Raw genomic sequence first — 11,931 nt, forward strand, 5'->3', positions numbered from 1 at the left:
TAGCTCCACCCCTGGAAGAATCTCAGAAAGGCTGAAGGCTCTGTGTACCCTGGGTTCACCGATACATGTGTTGCATTCTCCCCAGCAGCACTGGAGGCCAAGGAAGTGGCATTCTGGGCCCTGGAGGCGGGATATGGCTCAGGGATCCACTGGGGCCACCACTTACGAAGTAGGACTGGAAAGGACAGAGCAGGCATATGTGGCAGAGAGCTGGTGACTGATGTGTGGGAACAAGAGGGAATCAGCTCTGCATGAAGTACCTCACCCAAAATCCCCTGGAAGACAAGCCAAATGACAAGATCATATGAGATGGGACGAAGAGAGTCTATTTCATTTTCCCTTATAATTTTTCTGAATGAGGATGTGGTGGAGTTGTTGGGTCATGACAAACTCTTCCATGGCCTAGACCATCTGCCAGTCGCTATCCTTGGGGCTGCCTCTCCAGCTTCAGTCACGTAGTTCTGGAGGAAATTGACAATCATGTGTGCTGCTGGGTCAGGGCCAAAGACCATGTAAAGCCAGTCAGAAGACCCCTTGTCCCTGCCAGGATGGCTGATCTGGGCTGTACGTGTGAACTGAGGTGGGTCATTCAGAGAACACCCTTGAACTCTGATGTGTGCAATCTTCTTTCCTTACTAGGTGATGCCTTTGGGATTTAACACCCTAGGGCAAGTAGCTTGGACTCCCTCACTAGGTGTAGAAGTCTTAAGGAAGAAAGTTGCCAGGCTAAGACCATGAAAGAAGAGTGAAGGGAAAGTACGAGGGTAAGAGAGAATTGATGACTTCTGATTTCTTGGGTGCAGTCACTGAGATCTTTGTCTTTCCTCTGATTCTTGTGTCCTGGATTCCCAGAATCATTTCAGTGAGTCTACCTTTTTCTTGAAGCCAGTTGGAGTTGGGCTCCTTTCAACTTTTATTCAGACTTGGTTCTAGATCCTTCCCGATCATTGTACACCTCCCAGACCCAAACAGAGGCACCCATTTGTTTCAGCACCATTAAGAGTGAAACCCTTTATTCTTTACTGAGAATAGGGTATGCAGACCACCAAATACAGTTCAACAGCATTCTGGGCAGGAGTGGTCAAAGTGTGAGTGAGTGTGTGTTAGGAGCGGCCTTACTGATTCCTGAACCACTCCCAGGATTTACACTGCCCGTGCCAGGCCAATCCTGTCATTTCCTCGATCAAAGACCGAGAAATACCGCCTCAGGAAGACGTCACCCAGGATCCAGGTCTCTGTAGATGGACTCAATCTGTCCTCTTTAAAGGTGGTATAGCAGTGGCCTCTAGAATCCTGGGGGAGTCAGAGACACACACCAGTCAGCATGAGCCCTTACCAGTGACTCCCCTCAATATCCCAACCTAGAACAATTATTTGTTTTATTTCCCACTTTTGATAAGTATCAAGGGGTTTTCTCAGGAGCAGGGGATATGAGAGTTCATCCAAAACCAAAGAAGGCCAAGACATGAGGTTGCCATGCGGAAGCGTGTGGTGAGCAGAGGACTGGAAGTTGGGGAAACAGAGGAATGAAAAACAACAAAGTCCTTCTGTAGAGCGTAAGGAACTATATTCACTATCCAGTGATAAAACACATGAAAAAGAATAAGAAAATATATATTTTTCATGTGTATAACTGAGTCACATTGCTGTGCAGCAGAACTTAACGCCACCCTGAAGATTAGCCACACTTCAATATAATTATTTAGAAAAGAACAAGTGTGTCCATAGTTCCCCTCACTCCCTGTTTCCTTTCTTCTGACTCCTGCTCCTTGTTTTCTCTGCAGAGAATACTTGTTCTCCTCCTGCATCTCCACAATCTGTACTTTATTAAAAACAACTTTATTTTGTATTGGAGCATAGCTGATTAATAATATTCTGAGTTTCATGTGGACAGAAAAGGGACTTAACCATATGTATCCATGTATCCTGGTCCCCAAAATCCCCCTCCCATCCAGGCTGTCATATAACTGAGTGGAATTTCCCGTGCTACACAGCATCCTGTTGTTGGTTATCCATCTTAAATAGAGCAGTGCCCACAACACGTTCTTGAAAACTTAACTAAGGAACTCTGGGAAGTCTCCTTCGGCCCACACTCACCCTCTTTGGCCACTTCTGGCTTGGTTGGGTAACCTACTCTGGTTCCCCAACCCCACTGGTCAGTCCATAGCCCTCATCACCCCTAGTAAGTCCCTAGTGCCCCAGTGCAGACCACCTTGAGATGCCATTTGCATGGAATTCTGTGCAGTTTTGCCTAGAACCAAGCAACCCTCCGTATGGCTCAATGTGTTTGTGGTTTCCTGCAATTCCCTCCCTTCTTCAAAGCCTTCTTTGAGCCCATCAGCCTGCTCTGAACTCCCACAGGGAGCTGACATGAAGCCTCCACACTGTGCCAGGGCTGAGCAGTCACTGTGCATGCTTTATTCACCTTAGCATCCAGCCTCCCCTCAGAGGGATCGGGTATCCCAACTCACAAAGGAGGCACCTGGCCAGAGCAAGGGGAAATGGCAGCTGAGAACTAGGGTGACCATGTAATTTATCATCAAAACCAGGAAAACTTTGAGAAAGGGAGGAAAACTGTTAACTTATGCTGGGCTATCAGACTGGGACTGTCCCCAGCCATTCTCTTTGTAACATGGTCTATTTCAGGGACTGCTAGAGCTGACTTCCATGTTCATGCACCTAAGGGTTCAGATTGAATTGACGCTCTTTGAGGACTGAGGACCTTAGTGTTCCCCTCTCCTTGTGACTCCCACCATGCCAGCATGGTGTGGCATCTCCACATTTATTTCAAGAAGATCAGTGTCCCAGACTGTCCTTTAATCTCAAGTGGTTGGTTTTCTGGCAGGCACTGGCCCAGCCACAGGGCTCAGCAGCATCTGCAATGGTGTGACATGGCCTGCAGACTCCACCCTCCTCCCAGCAGCAGCCCAAGTGTTCCTGCAAGCTCCAGTTAGAGAAATACCCCTGAGTATTGTCCCCTCACCTTGAGGATGTAGGCTTGAGCTGGCACTGGGTAGTTGATGCCTTTGATGGTGAAGATAATAGGGGGCAGGGTATTGACCGCAGAACATGAAACGTAGTACTGTTAGAGAGAGAGGGAGAGAGGTTGGCCTTGGTGATCCTTGTTGTATGTGAAACCTGAGAGTGACTCTGGGGCATGACCCTCTACCTCGGAACCCCGTGGCATGGCTCTGATGAGCTTCTGTATGTTATTGACCAGTCTTCTTGGGCCTTCAATCAGTGATGTCCCGGTGTCCACAAGGGCCTCGCAGCCACCAGAGCAAGCAATAACCTTTCTTTTCATGGAGATGCTGAGAGACAACGGAAGAAAGCGGGCATCAAGGTCACTCTGAGTCTCCCCAGAGCTGCCCCCTTCCCAACTGTCTCCTAAACAGCCCTTCGTCTCTTGCCCTCTTTTCCTTTGCTCTCAACACAGCACCTTTCTTGACATCCTTGAATGCAGTACTTGAATACACCAGGCTCTTTTGCACCTTGACACAGGATGGTCTTCCTTCCAAGAAGACTCCACTCCCCTTTGATTAGCAAATTTCTTCTCATTTTCCAGATTCCAGCTTAATTGTATCGTTTTCAGGGAAGTCTTTCTCCCGGTGTTTATCAGTCTCCTGTCTTGGTCACTCTCTGTAGACCCTCCTCATTTCTGCTGCTGCTGCTAACTCACTTCACTCGTGTCCTACTCTGTGTGACCCCATAGAAGGCAGCCCACCAGGCTCTGCCATCCATGGGATTTTCCAAGCAAGAGTACTGGAGTGGGTTGCCATTGCCTTCTCCTCCTCATGTCTAGCGTGTACCAAAGTCACAATGCACTATGTGGGCAGGTCACTTCATGTACATCTGCCTTCTCAGATGTGAGGGCAAGTTTTATTCTCCTTGCCTCCCTAAAGTGCCTGGCACACAGTGGATGCCTAATGCTTGTCTGTTTAGTGAGTGAATGAAGACTGAGAAAACAATGAGAAACATCCAGAGAGCTGTAGCTGATGGTGAACAAATATGGGTCACACACAGAGTGAATATGGAGATTCACTGGGGAAGCAGATTCTCATAGTGGTGGGAGAGAGGGAGGGGCTCCTCTGGGAGAGGGTGTCTGCCAGCACTGCTCCTACAACCAGCTCAGACCCTGAGACCCTGGCCAGGAAATACATGACTAGCACACAGAAACCCCAAAGGAGAGGTCAGCTTTTGCCTGAGGGTATCACACAGAATCCTATCAATTATGCCTCTTGTCCTCAGGTCACTTCTGGATCCCACCTTCCTGATTCTGTTATAGCCCCTGTCCCACTTGTGCCCATGATGTGGGGTGTCCTTTTTATTAGTTGCTTTCACGTCTTAAGACTGCAGCCAACCTCTAACCACTTTAGGGTAGCTGCTCCCTAAGGAGACCTGTTTTCTCCATTTGCTCAGGACTTCCCTGTTTTTAAACAGACATTTATCTGTACTGATAACTTCCTATGTCCTAGGTAGCCCTCGATTGTTGGTCTTCTTATCATAACTCTGTTCAGGCTGGTGAAATTCTCCCTGATCCTCTGTCCACCACACTGTAGAGTCCTCTAACCCTGCTCCCCACCTCAAAGGGCAGTGGGTGCAGCCCTCTACCAGCAGCACAGACCTCTCGGTGCCTTTTAGGACCCTGATCTGAGCCTGGCTCAGAAGGCCTGGGGATTATGAACCCATGGGTTGTTTGTGTATCCATGTGCTTGTGTGTTTGTTTGTATGTGTGTTTGTATGTGTCTCTGTGTGTGCTTGTGTGTCTCTGACTAGCTATACATGTTTTTATGTGTCTCTGTGTAGGTTTATATGTGTCTGCTTGTGTGTTTCCATGTGTCTGTGTGTCTGTCTGTGTCATTGTGGGTGGTGTATATGTCTGTGTGACTGTGTGTCTAGAATGCATTTGTGTGTGTCTGGCTGTGTCCATGTACAGTAGCAGGAGCATCACTTGGGCTGATCCTCAGAGGGAGAGGCTTACCTGTCCATGTGTACACTCCAGTCGCCTGCTTGGATCAGTGGTATCCAGTTGAGCTCTCCCTTGTAGTAGCGGTGGTCCACCCCACCAAACATCACCACACTGCCCTCCTGCTCGTCTCTGTATGGAGAAGAGGGGCGGGGTGCGGATCCTTGGAGGACAGTAACAACAGCACTGTGTGAGAGCTGTGCTTGTCCACTCATCAAGGCCCTAATAAGGGCCCCATGTACAGATGCAGAAATAGCATCTAGGAGAGAGTTAGATCCAGACTGAGGTCTGTTACTGGCTAGTGAGTGGCACAGAGGAGGTTAGAAGCTGAACCCTTGCTGGGCTCCACCCGCTATGTCTTCTGAAGACGCCCTGGACCTCCTGCGACCTTAGTGCTCAGAAACCCTCAGAGTACAGGGTGCTGAAGCATTTTGGCTTTCTCTTTGTCCACCTTGTCATTTTTCAGGAAAATCAAGGCCTGGGAGTTCTTATGGTGTGTGTTCTGGTCACCCAGAGTTGCCTCCCCTGGCCTGTGACCTCTACTGTCCAAAAAGCTCCACCTCAGAGCTCAGAAGGGACCCCACCTCTGCTCTCCCTGTCTTGGAATGTTTAATATTTCTTGAACAAGGGGTCTCACACTTTTGTGTCCCACATTTTCAATTTTCACTTGCTCCTACAAACTGGGTAGCTGATCCTGGGCTCCCAGTGAAATGCTAATGAGGAAGGAAGGATATCCATGATCCTTCACCTTCTTTCCTTATCAAATTCATAAGCAAATCCTAATGCCTTTTCCTTCAATTGATTCCTGTTACCTTCCATTAGTCTTCCATCTCACTCACCCCACCCCAGACCAAGTTACTGGTCTTGAGCTCAGGAGTACGGTTGTGTTCCAATACAAAGTTATTTATAAAAGCCAGTGGTGAAGCCAGGTAGGGCCCTGGGGCCATAGTAATCCTGGGTTAGATTATCTCACAGGATAATTCTTTATCAAGTGTTCTATAATTTTCGTGCAACTGAAAGCATCTTACAGCTAATTTGGAGAAAGGGATTGTCCATTTCAGACTTACTTGCTCAAGTAGAAGGCAAAAACAGGCTCAGAAATGGCACCTTGATTCCTCAGGTTGTCAAAGATGGGAATGGCTCCAGAGAAGGATAGTTTGGGGTAGTTCAAGCCCATGACGCCATCAAAAGGTATACCATCAAACCCAAGTTCCACCACACTTAGACCAAATGGCTGGTCAGTACTTACAAGGTCCCCAATCTGTGGGAGAGAAGAGTGTTCCCACTACAGGTATGTGAAAAGGGGCTAGGACGGGGCTGGGGTGCATTGCCATAAAATCCTCAGAAAAGAATTGAGGATGGGCTCTGTCTTCGGTGGCCCACAGATGGTTAGACCAAGATGGGAGGGGAATTTGGGTTCCATTTGAGAGAAGCTGTGAATTTTAAAACATCTGCCCCTCTGAAAAACACCACCTGAGTGAGTCAAATTGGCCTCGTGGCTTCTGTACAGGTGGGGCAACCAAGAGTCAGGCCAGGTCCCATTGGTGCCACCTTATGGACAAAACAATCGAGAGCAAGATAGCCTTCTCTTTGGCATCACTATGACCTAATAACGAATGGACTGCATTCTCTGTAATGTACTGGGAATTCTGCATCTGTCCAGGAAGACAGAAGCCGAAAGCACAATCTTCCTTGCAGGGTTCTATGAAATTACTGCCTGGGAAATTCCCTTTTGGGGATATGTGTGTATTTGTGTGAGTGTGTATGAGAGAGAAAGAGAGAGAGCAGAACTACTCAAGTACTTTGGGCGAGGCAGGCCATAGGTTTATTAGACTCTCAAGGGTCGTCTAGAGTGAGAACTCATTTATCAGGCCCCTTGACTTCTCAGGCCTCCAGTTTCCCACTCTGGATACCTGAAGCCCTTGTCTGCCCTTAGGGTCCCCAGATCAGTTTTATCCTATCCCCAAACGCCTTACAGCAACTTCAGTCCTGAAAAGCCAGCCTAACTCCACCATTTACCACATGTGTGCCCTCAGCAAGGCCCTTGCTGTCTGCACCTCAGTTTCTCATATGTCAGAGAAACTAATCAGAGTAACTGCTGTGTGGGGTTGTTGCAGAATTAAACCACTTATCACCTGAAAAAGCCTGGAACAGTCTGTGAAGATAAAAGTGGGTGCTTTTTTTTTTTTTTCAAACAAGTCCATAGAAGCGAGACACCGAGCCAACTGTGACACCTCCTGAGTGGTCCGGGTTGTACTGGGCACTTTACTTCCCTGACTCAGGACCAGCTCAGTAGGTCAAAAGTGGGTGCTTTTATCCCCTCTTCCCACACCCAGAAAAATGAGCCTTGAACTGCTCATAGGTAGAGCAGCTGCAAGTCCACACCTCAAGCGACTCTCTGGGTTAGCTAATCTGTTTGCTCATGTGTCACCACAGGCACTGCCTCCCCAGGGACATGATCCTATGGATAAGATGGCCAATACCTATGTGAGATAGGCTAGGAAGTGTCCTGCCAGATAGTCCTGCCTCTGTTTTGCAAGAAGTGGTCACTCCACAGCCAGTCCTGACTCAGCATTTGTTACACTGTTACCCGAACTGTGTCATGAACAACAACTCCTTTCATCCTTCCAGAACCGTAGTTGATGCTGAAGGTCTTTTTGGTAGGCCGGAAGGTGGAAGAATCAAAATGTCTGAACATAACATGTGTAGCTGCAGACACAAGGGATGAGTGTCATCAGGTGCCAAGGGTGGAAACAGGGCGGCAGGGCAAGTGAAAGATGGTCCAAGAACGGGCTGTCTATACTCACAACAGGTTGGGCTGGTGCAAAAGACGGAGGTCACCCACAAGTCGGATGAGCCTGTGTCAAAGATAACCTGGAATTCTTGAGGGGGTGTTCCAATGGTGATGTTACCCACGTAGAGCCTCTATAGGGAAAAGGAGGGAGTGGGTTAGTGCTGAACTGGCTACCGACTGTTCCCACACTGATGCCTCCCTCTGGGTATCACATATCTCTTGAGATCACTTTCTAACCACTGTGCAGCTCACAGACTTTGGTCACAGAGGTATCTGCATTTGATATATTTTTCCTGTGCTACATTGTATGCAGGATATTGACTCTATGACCAGGCATTGAAGTGGTACCTCCTGCATGGGAAGCCCAGAGGCATAACCACTGGACATCCAGGAATGCTGGACACACAGGGTAATCTGGGTGCCTTCACTTGAGAAGCTGTGTAGTCTCTTCAAACCCAGCCTTAGCAACCCCTTCTCCAGGAGGTCCTTTTTGATCAACCTCTGCCACTACCTCTAAACTCAGCCCACATGCAATCAACACCACACAGGTGACCCTTTCACTTGACATGTATTTACTCTTTGCCTATCTCTCAGGCTGTCATGGACATTCTTGAAGACAAAATAAGCCCTTTGGCTAATCTAAAAACAGTAACCAATGTGTTAGATTCTTATGGCCTTAAACAGACTACTGGTTCAATAAATTTTTACTGCTGTGTTTCTTGCATCTGTGGAAACTGAATTCCTCTACCTGAGGATTCACAATTGCTTTGCAGTTGGTTGTACCTTTTGATCGGTGATGGTTCACTCTTCATCTGTAACTGAGTGGCTCACTTAGTTCAGAAGGAACAATCGCCCTCAAACTAATGACACATCTTTGAAATAGAAATGGATATTTACCTGCCACCTGGTAATTGCCAGGCCCAGTCACAAAGACTGACAATTAAGGATAAGAGTGCCTTCTCCTCTGGGTGGGGTCCCTGTTTTCCAGTGTCTCTGCCTCCTGCAGGAACCCCAACTCCAACATCCCACTTGGCACCTCCAGATGAGCCCCGGTGCTAGGCTAGAGCACCAGGGGGTGCTGTGAAGCACTATTCTCCCAAAATACTCACATCCTTGATGTTTCTCAAGGGGTGAAAAGTTAGATTTGAGCCATGAGAAGAAATCTGGGACAGTCTGTAAGCATGTTCCTTCAGGAAATTGTTCAGGATGTTTTTTCCACTGAGGGTTTTTCTCATGGTCTTCACTCTCCTTAGAGGTATTCTTTCACCAAGCATGTGACAAAGAAAACAAAGAAGATGCTACAACAAGCTGTCAGTGTTAAGGTATAACTGTTATTGTAATGGCCATGTATACTTTCTAATCATTTTATGAGGCACAATATTATCAGAATTTTATGCATATACCATGGCAAGGACATAGATTTGAATACAGGTTCTGTTCTGCATTCTTGGGTAAGCCATTTGACAATGCGGTGTCTCAGTCTCCCCTTCAGTAAAATGGTGAAATGTAACAACAAACCCACAAATAGAATATCTTGGGGATAAGTGAAGTGATGGCTATAAAGTACTTGATAAATAGGAAGTCTCAACAATGACAGCCATTAGCATTGCTGTTGCCATCCTACTCTATCCATCTCATAGAACCTCAAGGAAGGAGGTAGAAGGGGGACTCTTATCCTCTTTTAAAAGGGAGCAATTTGAAATGCAAGAGGTTTCTGAGTTGGCTGTGGTCACAGTGCTTGTCAGATATAAATCAGTGTATATAAAACAGTGTATCTTTCTCCAAGTTGAAAGAGAAGAGAGAGTTGAAAGAAGAATCCAAGTTATAGTGAACAAGTAAGGGAAATTCAGAGGCTTGGGAAGGAAAGATGAGTCAAATGAAAAATTAAAAGAAAACAACTCAGAGAGAAATACACTCCCAGTGACTTCCAAAGAGATGGAGAGATAAATGACAGTGATACAGAGATGCAGACATAGACATATACACACTGAAGTAGACAGGGAAAAAAGAGGACATGTTGAATAAAATGCAGAAAAGTGCTATTCCACAGGACCACATCGACATCTGCATAGACTGTGCACTGAACAGTTGCAAGGAGTTGCATTTTCAATAGGTCACGACATGACTGGACCCCAAGAATTGTGCAGCCATGCATATCGACATAAGACCTTGGCATCTACAGTTCCTAGAGCAAGTTACAAAGAAAGAGTTGGACTTTAAGATTCTTAGGGAGATATTCCATTCCCTTCTAAACCTGATGGGTGGAAGAATAATCAGATGAAAACAAAAATCTGAGAAAGGAATATGATGTGGCTTACTGTCCCCATACTTACTTGACTATGCACTCTGAGAAGGCCACCAGCCCGAGGAGCACAAGCCACTTCATGCTTCCTTCCTGGCTCCAAGTACTTGGGGAAGTTTGGGTTCCTAGCATGTAGTGGTGACCAAGAGCCCCTAGTTATATATGCTCTGACCTACCCTAGTTTTCCCGTTTAGGCCACTAAAAGATCTGAAATAAACACAAAGGTCTCGATAAAATCTTTACCTTCATCAGTGTCCTTGGCGAGTAGCCTTTGAAGCTTCTCAGAATAGAGAGAATTGAAGTGTAATCTCTTTGTTGAAGCTTGGCTAGAAAATCAAAGTGATCTGCATGGACATCTACAAAGATGGAGAACCTTGCCTACTTGGAGAAAAAAACTAAAAACATCATGAAAATGGATACTAGGGGCCATGCTCGACATCTGTGGCTTCATGTCATATTCCTAGCCACTTCATGAGATTTGCATTGCTGTCTTCATTGGAGAGGAGATTGCTAGGAGGGTAAGTTGTCAAACGGCAAAGTGAAGACCTCAGGGGCAGCCCAGGGACATACAACTGGCTTTAGTTAGTGGGTCTAATGTCAGATATCAGGGGCATCTGTGATGCCAGTCTGCATCAAAAATTTAGGGCAGAGTGGTACATCAATTGCATGGTTTCAGTATTGGAAGTAAGGTCATATGGACCCACAAGATATTTTATATCATTCAACGACTGTACAAGGAAGAACTGTGTGCTAGGTTCTGGGTTAAAGGTTTCAAAGTCAAAGTTGATCAAGACGAAAGTAGTCTTTACCTTAAGAGAGCTAGCAGTCTAGTTCTCACTAGACTCATGTCCCCAGGAGGCAGGAGATATGATACTAGGACTAGGTGACCCTGTTGGACTCTGGGCAGCACAGGCCTTGCCACTGGGGGCAGCCTTTCCTCCACTTCACCCATGCTGGAAAGCAGGCCAGTTGGCCACGTTTTCAAGAGAATCAGAAGTCTGGATATTTATGTACAATCTACTGCTTTTAATATTAGCAACTAATTTTTTTTTTTCCTGAAAAAACAGTGGGAATGAAATCTCCCCAGCTATGTGCTAGAATTAGCTTTCAGTCTATGCAGGTTTTTATTTCTGGCCTAGAGTTGGGAGTGCAGTGGGGACAGAGAGGAATTTGATTCATGTTGGTTGATTTACAAAGAGAATGAATGCATACTAAACATGCTGACTCATTGGAAAAGACCTTGATATTAGGAAAGATTGAAGGCAGGAGGAGAAGCGGAAGACAGAGGATGAGATGGTTGGATGGTATCACCAAGTCGATGGACATGAGCTTGCGCAAGCTCCGGGAGCTGGTGATGGATAGAGAAGTCTGGCATGCTGCAGTCTATGGCATTGCAAAGAGACAGACACAACTGAAAGACTGAACTGAATTGAACAAATTGAGAACAAAGACTAATAAATCAAATTGCATCAAGTTGTTGACTAGCTACCTATAACAACACATTACTTAAATGGCTTTAAAATTCAGACTTATGACTCTACATTCAGAGTGGAATATCTTCTAAGGAAAAACAAAAATACTGCCCATCAAAAACAAAACCAAAGAAAACCAAAAGAAATAAGGAAAGAAATCTGAAACTATATTCAACAACTTCAGTTCAATTCAGTTGCTCAGTCATGTCTAACTCTTTGTGAGCTCATGAACGGCAGCACACAAGGCCTCCCTGTCCATCACCAACTCCCGGAGTCCACACATACTCATGTTCATTAAGTTTGTGATGCCATCCCACCATCTCATCCTTTGTCATCCCCTTCTCCTCCTGCCCTCAATCTTTCCCAACATCAGGGTCTTTTCAAATGAGTCAGCTCT

The 11,931-nt window shown here is 46.3% G+C and overlaps 1 protein-coding gene across 1 annotated transcript; it reads right to left on the bottom strand.

Moving 5' to 3' along the window:
- Positions 1-1,142: 1,142 nt before the first annotated feature.
- LOC133241849 (pregnancy-associated glycoprotein 1-like) lies at positions 1,143-10,194 on the bottom strand. The gene is made up of 9 exons (XM_061407767.1): positions 10,094-10,194; positions 8,870-9,020; positions 7,774-7,891; positions 7,557-7,675; positions 6,034-6,227; positions 4,982-5,098; positions 3,170-3,311; positions 2,984-3,082; positions 1,143-1,293 (listed from the first exon to the last, which is right to left on the bottom strand). Exons 1-9 carry the CDS (start codon positions 10,192-10,194, stop codon positions 1,144-1,146), a joined length of 1,191 nt encoding a protein of 396 aa, XP_061263751.1. The 3' UTR covers position 1,143.
- Between the last annotated feature and the right edge of the window lie 1,737 nt (positions 10,195-11,931).

This window comes from Bos javanicus, chromosome 29, assembly GCF_032452875.1.
Source record: "Bos javanicus breed banteng chromosome 29, ARS-OSU_banteng_1.0, whole genome shotgun sequence".
Classification (NCBI taxonomy): Eukaryota; Metazoa; Chordata; class Mammalia; order Artiodactyla; family Bovidae; genus Bos; species Bos javanicus.

Coding starts and splice junctions, on each gene's coding strand:
- LOC133241849 (XM_061407767.1), bottom strand. CDS start 10,194: ATGCTAGGAACCCAAACTTCCCCAAGTACTTGGAGCCAGGAAGGAAGC. Junction 7,676..7,773: donor TTGCACCAGCCCAACCTGTT/GTGAGTATAGAC, acceptor TTGTGTCTGCAG/CTACACATGTTATGTTCAGA. Junction 3,312..4,981: donor TGGAGTGTACACATGGACAG/GTAAGCCTCTCC, acceptor GTTGTCTCTCAG/CATCTCCATGAAAAGAAAGG.